Source organism: Phaethon aethereus (assembly GCF_964289735.1).
Source record: "Phaethon aethereus genome assembly, chromosome: 1".
NCBI lineage: Eukaryota > Metazoa > Chordata > Aves > Phaethontiformes > Phaethontidae > Phaethon > Phaethon aethereus.
This window is the reverse complement of record NC_138575.1, coordinates 82,806,004-82,821,944: the sequence shown is the minus strand read 5'-3', so window position 1 is coordinate 82,821,944 and position 15,941 is coordinate 82,806,004. Positions and strand designations below refer to the sequence as shown.

Here is a 15,941-nt window from a genome sequence, read left to right as displayed (position 1 = left end):
AAAGGAGAGGAGCAGCAGCGTTCAGCTCCCGCCAGACACTCTATGAACAGACTATGGATGAGTTGAAACAAAAGACCTGACAAGGCTTAACTTCACGAGGTACAAGAGGGGCACCCAGATCACTGTAAATATAAAAATTACTCGGGCCTTGCCTGCGTCCAAAAGACCGTGGAAAGACTCAGGGTTAAACACAGGAAGTAGCAAAAGAAATGCACCTCCAGCTTCCTGCAAGGCAGTGGCCTTTCCTCACAAGGACAGGGCCAGAGCCTGACGTACAGTTCAGCCACTCGTGTTATATGTCCCACATCTACAGGGGGTTAAAGCTCAGCTGGGAACCGCGGTTCCGGGGGACCGCAGCCATTTGTTCACATACCAGAGTAAACAACCTCTTCACTCGAGTCCTCTGCTGCTGACAACTGCTTTCAGAGATGTATTTTATCTGTTTCCCAGGCCGACAGTCCCAGGTGGAGGAGGAGCCGAGGCTATCAAGGCAAGATCGCTTGCTCTACTAAACTACTGCTAACGCTGCAGCGTTGTATTCCCACAGTAAGGTTTGAGGAATGCGAGAGAAAAGCCACAGTTATGAAACATCCTATCAATCAAACTGCAACACATCGCAGCAGGGGGCAGATGTGAATGCAAGGCATACCCATGTAAACCATGCACAGTTCCTGTTAACCGAAAGACAGTAGAGAGCTTAAATCCTTTTGAAATAACTGAGCCACCTCAGCAATAAACTGTTGGGTTTAGTCCCAAAGGTGATGACCAAGTATCTCAAGAAAGTGGTACCCACCAAATATTTCTTATCAACTAATTTGTAAAAAATTTTGAACAACACAATCCTCAGGCATTCAAACCCACCTGCAATTCAGAGAGGATGCTAAACCAATTAATAACTGACAGGGATCTGGTTACACTGCTGGCATTTATAGTTACAGTTCTGCTGCCACTTGTTACAGTTTTATACCGAAATTAAAAAAACCCCACAAACCCAAAACGTAATTCAAGGCTAGCAAACACCAAAGCAATGGTGGACTTCCCATGACACTCCTTGGACTATCTGGAGTCCCTAAAATTAGGTGCAGTTGCGGGAGTTTCTCCCCCCATTTTGCATATGCCCTATTCTTCCTGGGCTCTCCTCCCATGTGTTCCAGGATACCAGCCATGCCCTCCAATCCTTGCATGGTCTGGAATTTCCACCTACCCATGGGACTCTGGTGGCTGCATCAGCTCTTTCCTGTCTGTGAGCTCCTCAAGATTATAATTCATTAAGAAGAATAAAGTCAGGAGATTTGCAAAAAACACAGACCAGAAGCTTTTATTGATTGAAATTTCCCTGCTTCTTTCCTCAGCAGGAAAATCATCACAGCAACAAGAAAAAAAGTGTGACACAAAAAAAGAAACAAAAAAGTGCTTCTGTTGCAAATATTATTGTTCTTGTCTCTTTTTGTCTCTTCTTATTTTGCAGAGTTTAAAATGGTAATGTTTCCTCATTGTTTTTTCCTCAGAGTGCAGCATCAGTCATTAGTTTCTTCTTTAATATCTGAAGAAAAAACAGATTCATAAGAAAATGTGATCTTACATCGCACAGAATAACGTGAATTTTTTCAAATGTTTTATATGTCAAAATTAGACACACACCCCCTCAAACAATATTTAAGGCATGGGACACCTTTCAACAAATCTAGAGTAAGGTAATTTTGTTTCCAGAATAAAAGTCTGAAAATGGAAATCCAAACAGGAAGCTCTCCCTTCCCCTTCCCTTCTTCTTGTTCAAGAAGTTCTGCCTTGAAGAGAGGTGTATATGCCTCTGGAAATCTTAGAAATAATCAGTCCTGTGTAGCCATTCAGCTCATAACAGATGACATCTGACAGAGGACAGAACTTTGCCATCTCATTTTATTGACCTATAAGTCCTCATTTCTCAAAACAGCTTAATTTAAGAACTACATATAGGATAATGGGACCCGTCTTGGACAGCAACCCAGAAAAAAAAAAATTCCAGTCCCATTCATTGCACAGCTTTGATCCTGCATTCAGAGGAGCTACTGCTGTCTTGGAACTCTTTCCTTATAGTCTGCTTCTCAAAAAAAAAAATCAGCTGGCCTTTCAGTTACCAACAATAGTCTCTCCTTTCTTGCTGCTACTCTCTACTTCCTCTCTTTGAGCAAGCGATGTCAACTCTGGCTCTGTTTGGTGGTTCTGGTATGAACTCTGGTCTGGTGGTGTGACTCCCTTCTGTTTTTCAGTATGTGGCATGGATCCCAGTGTTGTTCCATTGGGCGCTTGAAGAAAATACGGAGAAGAGGGCAGGCAAGGCGTCTGAGTGTAGGAAATCTGCTCTGTGAAGTACTGTCCTCCTGCTGTGCTAGAAAATGGCATTTGTGAGCGCAACTGATTCGAGAATGGAGCTCCCTGCATGTAGAAATCATTCCAGTGGACAGCCTGATAGGCAGTGATGCCTGCTGAGGAAAAAGCAAGAAAAATAGGACAGAATAATGAAAATGGGGAAAGGAGGATTAAAACCACGTATATATAAAAATGCGTATGTTGTGCTCTTAAGAGAGCATGCTCGGTGCAAATACAGTATTACAGTTATGCCTTAATAGTTACTGCAATAGAGCAGATATCACACACATCCAAAGGTTAACTTTGTTGTTTACATTGCAGTGTATTTATCCAGAACGTAGTTATTAGGAAGAAAAAGTTAAGAAGTTCATAGCATTGTTATAATCTAAAAAACATGATGTCACTTCAGCACAGATCCTGAGTGTATGTAATGATATTAGACACCACCGCACCACCCCTTTTTTTTTTCCCCCTCCACTCCCGTTTTCCAGGTTAGCTCTGCAAAGCATAAGCTGGATATTTAATCTTCACTTTCATTTATTAAAGCTGCAATCCAGGAAGCAGGAATGTTTTTTAATTAGTATCTATAATTCAACTAAACTGCTCGCTTGCTTACATGCTGAAGTAAGAATTATGGGTGTGTCTACACTGACAGATTAGTTCCCTCCCCATTGCACTTCTGGAAGCCCAGGCCCTGGTCGTCCAGACTGTGTAACAGCCATAGGATCCCTTCCTTGAATGGAAGTATGGAATAAGAGACCATCAACGCTGCCTCTGTTCCTTCAACAATCCTCCAACTTTACCAGTCCTAACAAGGCCTGCACCTTTACACAGCCCTTTTTGCTCGCGTGACATGCCCCAAGGCACAGCAACACACACTTCTGGCATCATGCTATAAAAACATTAATTTGGTGTGCTGGGCCACAGCCTTCTCATTACTTATGGCACTTCAAACTGAAAAACCACATAAAATAATAATTATGCCTTACAATCAGAGAAGAGAACCAGGCCAAGTGTGCTAGATAGCACGGGTGCTGCCAACTTGTTTTAGAGAATGTTAGCCATGAACAGTGTGGACATGAGCCAGCTTGCACGCATCAGCCCGTAAGTCGGACTTCTCTCCCTGACAAGGTCCACAGAAACGGTAAAAAACAGGAGCAGCGTCACTGGTCTGAAAACTCTATTCTCTTATGTGATAAGAGCAGAGATGTATTTTTTAGACTGTGAGATTAATTTAACAAACCTGACAGTCCAAAGATATAAACTGCAGCAGTTTATCTTTTGGTTGTATTCGGGCTTGAACAACTTCAAAATATAAATCCCTGACACAAAACAAGACCACCAACAATGCCATTTTTAGCTAGCTACTTTTTAGAAAAGTATGCTTAAGTACTTTAATCTAAGGTGGTGATGTAAATTCATGTCAGAAGAAGAAAAAGAAAGAAGCTATATCCATACTCGGTTGGCCGCCCGTCTCAAACTCTCTTCTTTTGCACTGCCCTAAGGTATGTTAACATTCTTTCAAAATGGTTTCTGCAGAAGCCCAGCAGAGTTAGAAGCCCATTTTTCTTGCTGTCTCCAACTATCCCATTTGCTCTGGCACCTTTTTCCCTTTGCACCCTTGACCCCCACCCACATGTACCGAAGGCATGTTGGTTTGCACAACAGTACGCTCCTGAGAAAGAAAAGTTAGCTCTCCATTCCAGACAAAACCGTTGCACTACCCGACATATTCACAAGGTAGCATTCTGACACGCAGCCTACGGTAGTTACTTTTGATTCAAATTAATGGGGCACTCAGCACTTTTTAAAAAAAGCATATGAGGAAATTAAAAAAAAAGAGGGACAGCATATATATATTTGTGCATGTATATGCACATTCCTTCTGTCACCGTTATCAGTAAAAGCACCGCTCATCCTGAATGTTTCAGCATATTGCTTTGTTTCTCCAGAGGAGCAGGATGCCAAAAGATTTCAGAAATTTACCCGAGTTTCCACTCGGCTGCTGTAACAAGAGCTGTGCCCCCATGTGGTTTTGTATGTAGCCTTGTGTGGCTCCTGCTGCCCCATAGGTTACGGCTCCACTGTTACCAGGTAAGGGGAGGAAAGCTGTATGGGACTCAGTGGGTGGTGTAGGAGTGAGGCGGACACTGGAGAGCACGCTGCTGGCCAGGTGACCTGGCAGATGGTGTAACTGGGAGAGCTGGTGCTGCTGGGGATATTGCGGAAGCTGGTACATTCCACCCTGGCTGCTGTACTGACAGTACGTGGTCTCTAGGTTGCCCGCTGACTCCGGCTGCTCAGGGTAGTTGCAGGAAACTGGTGAACTCAAACTGCAGAGAGCAAGGAGAGAGGCAATTCAGGGATTAGAGACCACAGCTACAGCAACCTGTACAACAAACAGTTGTTACATCTTCCCCTTGACAGCCACTCGAACCTTGATCTGACTCCAACTATTCCTCCCAAACGCCAGGCACAGGACAAAAGCAACAGAAACCACTTGAGCCAAGTGCTTTCACAGCAGTTTTCTCAAACAATGCGCACTTAGTGGGGATTACATTTCCTTCAGTTCTTCCCACTCTCCAAAGCACACTCACTCTCTCAAGGGTTCCTTTTCCACTGTGCTTCTGAACCCCACTTTCACTTGACAGGCATGCAATTCTGAAAGCACTTGGTATCACTTTCCTGATAGCAGGTGCCCTGTCCTACTACACACATTACACACTTTTTCATACTCCATTTAAAGGACATTCTCACTCCCACGTCTAACTTCTCACTTATGCCCCCACCTATTTCCTTGTCCCATATCCCACCTCCACCCTCCCAAGGCTTCTCCTAGGGTTCACTTTTTCTATCTCCCTCAAAGACAGTCTCATCTGTTCCTACCCTGGATTCTGGATGCCGTAAGTGAAGGCCTCCCTGGAGCCATTTTCCTGACTGGACAAGCTGCATTCACTGTTGGGAGTGTCCAGCATCAAGGGAACAATATGACTCTGGGGGTTGAAGGACAGACTGAGAGGTAGGCTGACCCTGCGGATGGGTGGAGGGCTGGGAAGAGTAGGGAAGCACTCCGTTCTGCTGGAACTGAAGTTGAGCTGTGGTAACGCCTTTGTCTGAACTGCTTCACAAGATGCCACCATTCCTGCTACTGAAGAGACTGTGAAGAAAAAGAGAGACTGTCCTAGCATGCTGTCATACCAAAAATGAAAAGGAGCAAGCAGAGGGAATGAAAAGAGTGGCAGAGCAAAAAAGCAAGATGCTGGTGAAAGACTGGAGGTTAACTGATGGGAATAAAAGTAAACAAGTACCAGCATTGCTGCTGGGAAGCAAAAGGGAGTAGTAGCAAGCTCTCTGGAACAGAGGATGATGTTTATTGGTTAAATAACATTACCTTCATGATTTCAGTCTCTGCATACTGGATTTATTCGGCTCTCAAGAAGACAGCAAAATGAAGCAAAGTACTTCCTGGAAACAAGCCAGGAACAGTCCCCCAGCCATCTTCCACCTCTACTGTCCTCTGGGAAGAGTATGCTGCACAGATTACCCTTTTGAAAAATTTAACTGTGGTTTCAAAGAAACAAAAACGTGCCTTTAGAGATCCACTGTCTAGTCCATTTTTTAACCAAATTTTCACTCCTCGTTTGGCCTCTGATGAGTAATGCCAAAATAAAAATTAAAAATGCAGAGATGTCAGCTGTAGGGCCTTGGGAAAAAGAAGCTGGGAGATGGAAAAGGAAACCAACACCATTTGGTGGCTAGAATCTTGTTTGGTGACCTGTCTCCTCAGTCACTGATGGTAAATGAGAGAGGAACAGTTTCCTACAGAACAGCCTCTGTGGAAAGAGGACAATAGGAAATTAAAAGGTCAGAATCATGTATGCTGGCGATCCAGAGTAACAATTGTACACAGAAGTTCAAGAAGCTTGCACATGGTGTGAGAGAACAAGATTATCTTATTATGCCAAATAGCAAATTATTTCTCTCTTGAGAAGTGTAACCGTTGGGTGTGCATGACACAATCTGACATGATTTTTCAAGTCTAGCTAGGCTAAACCAGCACAAGGATGAGGCAGGTATGAGAAAATATCACTGACTGTTCAGGTAAAGTTGGTCTGCTCCCACACACTGTAAAGCATTCAGGGAAAGCTAGTAGCCCAGATAGTTTACAGCTGTACTTCACCCTTGCAGGCACAGAGAGTAACATCAAATGCACTCCACCAGGTGTGAATCAAAGGCCTTAAAAACAAAACCTAAACATAAAGCTGCCACAGCAAGCAGGAGCAACCTTTAGAGAATTTTGGAGTGCATGCCCAGAGAGCTGATAAGGAGATTCCACCTCAACACCTTGCAGCACCGTTTCTCAGATTCCCCAGTGTGCTGTGCAATTGTGTCTATCTTATTGCATCTTCCCACATCAATTTTTTGTCAACTCTCTGCAACTATGGAGAGAGGGAGTCATGATGTTTCAAAGAAAACTTGACTAGCTCTGATTTTGGGGTCATTTAGAAAACTACAGCAATATCTAGGATGGCATCTCTAAAGCATTCACATGCTCAGGCAATTCTCAGTGGTTTATTTTTTTTTCTATTTGAATGTAGTATTTCTCTATGTCAGGCAGCATCTATGATGTACCTGTCACATTCCTGGTTTTTGACACAGCACAGATCTAGTCCCACACAACAAAGCACTAGTCAAGATAACATTTAGTTTCCTCGCAAGTCAAAATGGCTTAGCCAGAAATGAAGCTGAAGATCTCTTATGATTTTTTTTTAAACTTTCATTTGCACTGGTTCTCCTAACCATTCTGTCTCAGACTACAGCAGTTCACACAAACATTATGAAACAGCAGCCATGTGGGGCACAACTTACCTAAAAAACAGTCTATATCCAGATAAAGCTTCAGTTCAATAATGACAGTAGGATTAGCTATTCTGCAGATGGCCTTAGTCTTGCTCAGGATGAATACAAGTAGTCTTAACAACATAGCCCAGGAAATCACTTCTAAACTCACTTTCACACCTACTAAGTTCTGTTTTCTGGAATATTTGCAACACTTAGTACAGGTAATCTTTGCAGATCATGGCAATAGGACCCACCAGCAATGAGATCATGAAGACAGCGTACTTGGCCTCCAAAGAGCTGGTTCAGCCTTTTCTAAAGTTTCCCCTTCTCAGTCCTTTCAAAGGAAGACAATGAGGGTGGTAAAACACTGGCACAGGTTGCCCAGGGAGGTGGTAGAAGCCTCATTCCTGGAAACATTCAAGGTCAGGTTGGACGGAGCTCTGAGCAACCTGATCTGGTTGAAGATGTCCCTGCTCATTGCAGGGGGTTTGGACTAGATGACCTTTAAAGGTCCCTTCCACCCCAAACCATTCTATGATTCTATGACACTGAATTTGTATCTTCTGAATAAAGTTACAAATGCAGTAAGAATAAGCAATTCCCAGAGAAGTAATATCTGCTAAACCTGACACTATATTTACAGAAGATTCCAGCATCTAGTTCAATGATGAATTCTGATCGCTGGCTTGAGATAATACTTACAATTTTGTTGCTCTTCCTGACATTGATGTAGAGAGATAGATAACCTCAGAGGGCTTTCCAGCGAACATGGGAATGTAACAGTAGGACTTTTGTTTATCACTTCTGTTATTTCTGGCCCAGTCTCAGTCCATGAGACAACCTTGGGAATTTCTGGAGAGCAATTTAATAATTCGCAGCTTCAGATCTCTGAACCAGTCCCGGCACTACACCTGTCTTAACTCAAGAATGGCTATTCTAAGTCATCAGCTACACGGCTGTCTTCCCCCTGCTATAGCTGCTTCCTCAACATCCTAGCAGAATTAAGACACTCATTCTTCAATGCAAATAGCTTCCAATGAATGGGGCAGAGTTCTAAATGAACAAAAATGGATGTGTGTGTTTCTGTTGGGATGACTGTGAGTTCAGTCTTTCACCAGTCTTGAAGGAGACCGAGGCCTATTCTAGAGAGGTGTCTGTAAACTTACAAGAGGGCATGGCTTCAACTGTGGTTTCAGCTGTGAAAACATGGTTTCAGCTGCTTTCACTGTTGTTAACAGACCAGATCACGTGCACAAGACTGCTACCTGAGCGGCACCTATCTGCATCGGAGCCCTTCCTCTTGACATCAGCCATACATGCCTTTCTTAGTCAAGCACTTACTATGTTGACTCCAGAAGGCCTTGGCATGAGATGCCTGCAATGATTCAGGCAATAACTATGTAGCTGCTTGTAGACTGTTTGGGAGGCTGGAGACCATGATTATAACTGTTTAACAAGCCCAGTGTTGGGCACAATGCAGCTGATGTTGTTTACAGGCTGGGCAACCAGTGTAACCTCAGATGGTCTACTTGCTAGGGCTGCTTTCTCAAGCATTAAATCAAGAGTTCAGCAAAAGGCTCTATTACCATGAGTCTCTATGTCATACGCTGGCCAATCCAGTTTCTTTTAATGAAACATGCCTGTCTAATTGCAACATTTACTGGAACATTAAGGGCTATCACGAAGCTTTTTGCAGATACATCCTCTTCTTGAAACTATGAGAAAACACATCTCTCTTGTAAATGACATTTTGAAAGTACACAAAATATTCATCAAACTTAGAAGCAACAGCATTCTTCATTTAATGGACTGAAGATCAGTAAACCAACTTCAGCCTAACTGCTTTGCTTTGAAAAGTGTGTAAGTCTGATCCTCTTTTGGATTTTCAGCTGGCCAGAACCTACCACTTGTTTAAGAGGTATGACTCTTGCTTGCCATGTCAGCTACACATCATCAGCTTTAAAGTAATTTGTTCAAAAGCCAGAATCCTGTAAATGTAATCATTAGAACTTGTCACGTATTTACCATTCTTTGACAGATCATGTCTAATCTCATCCAACTGCTCCCAAGACTTCCATTACAATCCCATCTCTGCCATTGAATAATCATCTTGCTATTTGCATAAGAGATACCAACATAGGCTGGGCTCCTGACAAGTGTCTTCAAGACAGCCACATGAAACAAAGTATTTCCTGCAAAAGCACCAGTGGGGCAGGAAAAATCTCCTCCCGCAAGCCAGAGGCATAGAAAGTTACTTTTTATAAAGGGTCAACTCTGAAGAAGACATAAGCCCATGTTTTACATCAATGAACCACAGATATATATGCGTAAGAAATCTCAGACAAACAACAACAACTTCAAATAACTGCAAATGTCAAAAAAACCCTCCATTAATTTCAAGCAAGCTAGCTGTCTGGCAAACGTAGTAAGAAAACTATTCTTAAATCAAAGCAAGCTCAGGATGGAATTTTTGAAGCACAAAAGGCTCCTACGGGAAGTGGTGTGGCAGAAGCTGTAACTGCCAGCAAGGTAGAGTACAAATACAACTTGCAGGCATTTTTAATCAGCTTGTTTGGAGAGCTGTACAAAATGGTAGGGCATAACCCCCCCCCCCCCCCCAAACGAACAGACAGCCAGAACTACTGGCTAGAGCAAGTAAAAATAATGGCCAAGGCGGCACTGACCAGTCTCCAGAGGTGTCAGGTAACAGATCATATTGTTCTCACACCGGTAAAGTCATTTGCTTGTCCTGCTGAAAGTTGTTAAACACACGGCTACCAAGGAAATCACCTGCATAGCCACTCCATTAGGCCAGGCGTCTCTGGGTACAACTGCACCACTGCACACAGGTCACAGATTATTTTGCTGAAACCTGCCATGAGCTGTTTCCACGAGGGCCACTTTTACTAAGCAGTTGGTTTTGCTTTGTATATTGATGACTTTTTTATTCATTTGTTCCTTCCTTTCTTTTGCTTCTGTTACTTTGGATTTTATCCTATACGAGTTTTATCTCCTTAATTTTCCAAGATATTCTAATAAAGAAAACAGGTGGACCCTGGATGGCCCTCTTTGTTAACAATCTTTTTTCCTGAACAAGGAGGCTGAATGAATTCAAAAGTTACATTGCCTTTCATTTTTCTTCTGTTTCATTTTCTGCTTTCATTCTTAAAGAGAAAAGTCTGCCAATGCAACACTAGACAACAAAAAAAAGGCAAGTTTCATTCCCCATGATGGTGTTATCCTGCATTTAGTAAGGCAAAACTGCGACTGAAACTTTTCCTGTGATTGTGCCATGCAGATCACTCTTCTATGAGGACTCTCTATACCTAGTAACAGCCTTTTCCCTCAGAGGGGCACTAACTTAGGTCTCTGCCCAGGCACTGATTTTCCCATGACTTGTAGGAACGTAATTTTTTCAGACTTCCCCCTTCCATCAAATTTTATTAGAGTTAAACAAATTTGGAGGGCAGGGTGGGTTTCATGAACAAAGAGAGTGTGTGGCTCATTATGCAGACCATATTCCTCCCTTCCCTCAGGAAACCAGGTTAAAAACCAATCATCAAATACCACAGTTTGTGTGCATTAGCAAAGCATGCCTCTTTTTCTGCAAAGCAATTTAGAAAAGCGACTTTTTTTCCAAACAGATCTGTATCGGGAAAGTATTTGCCCACCTTAGATGGCACAAATAGATTTCATTACTTCTTGCCCAGCATGATTTAAAGAGAACAAGGGGAAGCTTGTTCCCTCACATAGATGTAGCAGAATGAAGTACATTCTCATCTTCACACATACTTAACACTGAAGATACAGGGGTTTCAGACAAGCGAAGGAAGCATGTGTTTCATAAAATGCAGGCACAGTAAACGCAATAGGTGGCAGTCAGCAGCAAGTTCAAAGGACTCAAGAAGTAAAAACCCAACTATCTTTATCACTCATTTTCTCACATACCCAGTCCATTCTCCGGGACATTCACTTGCCCTTTTTCTTCCTTACACCTTGTACAAAGAAATCAGATGGGACATTTCTTTCCTATCAGAAAGATTACTTGTGTTTTACACGTGGAGAATTGCACCCCAGTGTGCAGATTCCCCAAAAAGAAATTGTTCAACACACACAGATGACAAGATCACATCCCTGAATGAAACTTTATTTCTCTAACAAATATATTCTCTCTTGACTAAATAGCATGCCTGCAGATGTACTTTAGGAACCAGGAAAGTTCTGAATACAAGTGTAAAAATATGAGGATGTTTGGTTTGTTTCTTTTAAATGAATTATTTTGCAAAATCTTGGTCTTTATCTAATTAAATACAGGACTCAACAGACTGCTCCACTTCATCATTCTACGAAGCAGTGACTTCCTCAAACACTTTGACTATTCTGCTGCAAGAAGTAGTGGAAAATCTGGAACTAATTGAATTACAGTCATATTGGTTGAACAGCTCATAGAATTGACTGAAGTAGTCCTTGTCTTGAGTCTATGACAGACATTTAAATTACAGAAGTGCTAAATTACGGTATCAAGAAAGTATCTCAATTAAGTACTTTTAGAATACATAACTATTTATTAATAGTCTAAGCTTATTGAAACAATAGCATAGTTGCTTTCTACAGTGCCAAAATACTTTTAAGGTATCAGCATTATTAAAAATACATTAAAATCTTTGGATCATTATCAGAAAATGACTTGCATGGAACCGCCCTTAATACTGATAACCCTGTATATTTAGAATACAATAGGGGACAGAAATGATGGCACAGAAATTAAATTCAAAAGAATGAAATACACTGGGAAGCAGGAAAATACAACAGTACCACCTGTCAGCACATCTATTGCTTGGGATATCCATCCCTAAGGAGGTGGTGAAGTCCTCATCACTTTGGAAATACTTTCAAGTCATGCCAACTTGGAAACATAAACATATCTAGAAAATGCTTTAGGGAACATTCCTGTCTCTAGGGAATGCTCTGATACTCCACACATGAATACACAGTTGAACAAATCGTCTCTTTTTGGTTGTCATCAATCTTTAAAGTCTAAATGCAGTTCAGGTAGAAAACTGGTCCAACAGCACACCCCACTGACTTTCAACAACACTGCAACAGCAATTAAATTAGGCTGTATACTTAAGAACTCAACTACCCTCACTCCCTCAAGCTCTTGCAAAAAATGGAAAATTGCACTGGCTGGAGAAGTCACACCCTTTGGAGATGTAACAGTATGGAGTACCTGAGGGAGGCTTACACAATGCACTTTCCTCACACAGCTCACTTGACTACAGGTTGCAGCCAGAACATTATAGCCTAAACCAGAATATGGGATGTGTGTATCTGCCATGAAGAGCATAATAACCAGAATAATACTTTCATCATCATTCAGAGAAGCAGTACCAGTGTCAAACAGCTTTTTACAGAAGAATGCCCCAATCATGTATCTTTATGAAGTCATATTCAGCATTCCTTGTTGGCTTGTGCTAGGACTTGAATAAGGACTGCAAATTTGGCTCTAGCGTTAGCACAGAGGCACCACCATGCTGGTACATAGCTGGTAGATACTCGATTAGCAGAGAGCTCTTAAACCTGGTGTCACTTTTTGGACTGATGGTGTAAGGTTCTCACACGACCTTCCCTAACACATTTGGGAACCTACCAGCTAAAGTTGAAATGCAAAATATTTGTGCTGATAGGGGTCTCACCTGAGGAGGAGGGAAGTGGTGCAGGATGTCCACTGAGCAGGCTGGAGTAGTTCCCAGCTGTAGTGTCTACACTCAGCATGGCAGACTGGTCATGAGCAATGTCAGGCAATGGAGGCATGGGCAGAAGAGGTGCCCTGGAGGTATACACAAAGGGTATAAGCATGGACCAGAGGACAAGACATTATGACAAAGTATACACTCTTCTAACCATCCTACAATGGCCAAATCCTAGATCACTTGCAGGTGGAAAGGGAAAGTGCTGGCTTACTTATGAGCACAAAGGAACAGTGCAAGGGATGCGCTTTCAAACAGTATTTGGGGAAGCAGCCCCAGGTCACTAGTGTGTAAAGGACAGGCAGCAGGGACAGTGCAATGAAATCAGTCAGGTGGTCTCCAATCTTTCACTTAAGTTTTCTCTTTTCATTCTGTTTTCTTCACAGGAAGACTCTCGCTCCAGACTGCCATAAATACCTCCCTGTGGAGACTTAATTTCTTCCCTCACCGACTCACTCACTCCCCCTTGAAAGACCATCTATTGTCTTACATAATCCCTTCCCCCACCCCCCAATAAATGTCCCTTGCTCACCTATGAAAGGTGCCAGCTTGTATTTCTTCGAAGTAGCCCATGGCTTTGTAAGACTGATTTAAGCAAGCAGCATTTCCATGGCCAAGTGAAAATCCATGGAAATGGAAAGCAATGGTGGGAGAAGGACTAGAATAAAAGAATTACCAAGTGCACAAAAAGCACCAACGCATTCACAGAAATTAAAAATAAAGGGGCAATTCCACAGACCTTTCTATCTCATCCCTTGCTCTCTACATGACTTCAGCCAGAGCAATTTCAACAGTTTTACTTCAAACTAGTGCTACAGGTTAATGAAAAGCACTTTTAAGTGGGTCCACTACAATTTGCCCAGAAATCTGTGAGGCTGGAGAATACCGAGGACACGCTACCAAGGTCCAACTCAGTGGTCAGCTCTCAGTAGCTTAAATATAAAGAGGAAATGGCAAAGGAAAAGATTTAATGCATTAGGTATCTATTGTGGAGAAATAAGAAAACAGAGTAAGTCCCTCACCCATAACAATCTGACCCAAAGGGGACTGACAGAGCTGATGATGTTGGATATTTTTTGTTGCCTTTCACACTCAACTTCTCTGATTTCCGCCACTTTGCCCTGCGATTCTGAAACCAGACCTGATAAATGGAAAGAAAGGATGCATTCAGAGAGGAAACCATCTGCACATGGGGACACAGGCAATGTATCAGCAATGAATCAGCAATGACTGCCTCCACACATCACCAGGTGAGGCCAGAAGTCTTGCTTCCAGAGAATCTGCAAGGTTCATTGCAAACAGAAAGAGAAAAATAACAACAGAAAGATACCCTCAAATGCCAGTTTTCCTTGTTGCCCATGATCCTGCAGAGAAAAGAGATTAACTCCAATCTCCTTAGCCTCTTTCACCTACCCATTATGTGTCTCATCTCAGGAAATGGGAAGAGATGGAATACGCAACCGCACTCCACTGCCATTTTGGGTAGAGTACTTGGTTGTGCAGTGTCCATCCCTGTAAGCACTCTTCCTTCTCTTGTCACCAGTGGCCGGTGCAGTCTCTATCCCATTACTCATGAGCTCCTCCCTCCTTCCTACCCAAGCTCCTCCACTCTGCCCCAGTCCCTCTCCATCAATTTTCTGCACAGAGCCTACAGTTAGCACTGTTACCGACACAGGCGTTACCATGATACGCTGTGGCGTTACACCAACTATAGCCGCGATCTCCCTCCTCTTCTCGTTGTCAGGGTAGTGGTCTTCCTGGAACATCTTCTCCAACTCCTCTAGCTGCTCTAGAAATGATGCATTGTTCAAAGAGAAAGAGATGGGGCGTATGTGATAAGAAAACAACAAAAAAAAACAAACCAAAAGAAACAAGACAGGGAAAAAACAAAACAGAACATTTTTTACTATACTTAGAAATACATAAACAACAGAAAAGATTTTTTTTTTTTAAGTAAACCACAAAAATAAACAAAAATCTTCTTCCACAGTAAAACAAAGACCATCACTAGCAATGCTTCAAACATGAGGCACTCAGCAACCGCTATTTGAAGAAGTTTTCACACATCTAATAGTGTAGAACGCATTGCAATACCAGTTAGAGCTGTTCAGCACCTCCACACTGTGCCTTCAGTATGTTGAAGGAAACATCAGCACCACTGGCACTACAAGTGTCACTGTCCACCAGTGGATTCCCCGATATCTACCTGCACTATAGAAGGTGCGTGACTTCTTCTTGACTGGTGGTAGAAATTCTGGATTCTCAAGTAACTCTATTTTTCCCTTGGTCCCATCATTGCTACTTCCATATTCCAGAACTGAAGACACCTTGTAGGATTGCTCAGCTGCAGCATTGGCTGAAGTGCATTTGGATGATCGGCGAGTAGCTGGGCCACACACATCCTGCCTGCAGAGGCCTTCAGGGATTCCACTAGATGCTTTCTCAGCGCACATTCCACTTTTGTCATTACTTTTTTTCTTCTTTGTCTCCTTTCCAATCCCATCAGAGTAATAGCTCTCACACTGTTCATGTGACCCTGACTGACCTGTGGGCTCCTGTGCCAATTCAACCACAGCAAGTGGGGGCACAGCCTTCATGTCACTGAGGAAATTTGACATCTGCCCACCCACTGAGGCAAGGTCGAGCTGGCCGTCAAGGGCCGCTGAGTCTTGGCGAGTTGACCCAGTTGCCTGCAGGGTGCAATATCTTCCATCTTTCTCCACATTCTTTACAGAACTGATCCTATCTTCTATTCCCAGGGTATCCTCAACTTCTTCCTTTATACCTGTGCTTTGGAACGCAGATAGCACACTGCTCCCTGTACCATGCCCAGCAACAGCATCAGCATCTACCACAAAGTACTCAGTATTCAGCAATGTGTCCTCCCTCTGGTCCTTGTACTCTAGAAAGAGAAGACAAAAAACACCACACCCCTCACCCCACATGCACATTGTCTAAGCCAGATGTGCCCAGATGGCATGAGAAAAAGGGTATGCCTGA

At 42.8% G+C, this 15,941-nt stretch overlaps 1 protein-coding gene across 1 annotated transcript; it reads right to left on the bottom strand.

Moving 5' to 3' along the window:
• Nucleotides 1–1,642: 1,642 nt before the first annotated feature.
• NOBOX (NOBOX oogenesis homeobox) lies at nt 1,643–15,941 on the bottom strand. The gene is made up of 7 exons (XM_082000714.1): nt 15,148–15,941; nt 14,624–14,730; nt 13,964–14,082; nt 12,888–13,021; nt 5,236–5,506; nt 4,336–4,682; nt 1,643–2,465 (listed from the first exon to the last, which is right to left on the bottom strand). The coding sequence occupies exons 1-7, from the start codon at nt 15,890–15,892 to the stop codon at nt 2,110–2,112; spliced, it is 2,079 nt and encodes a 692-aa protein (XP_081856840.1). The 5' UTR covers nt 15,893–15,941; the 3' UTR covers nt 1,643–2,109.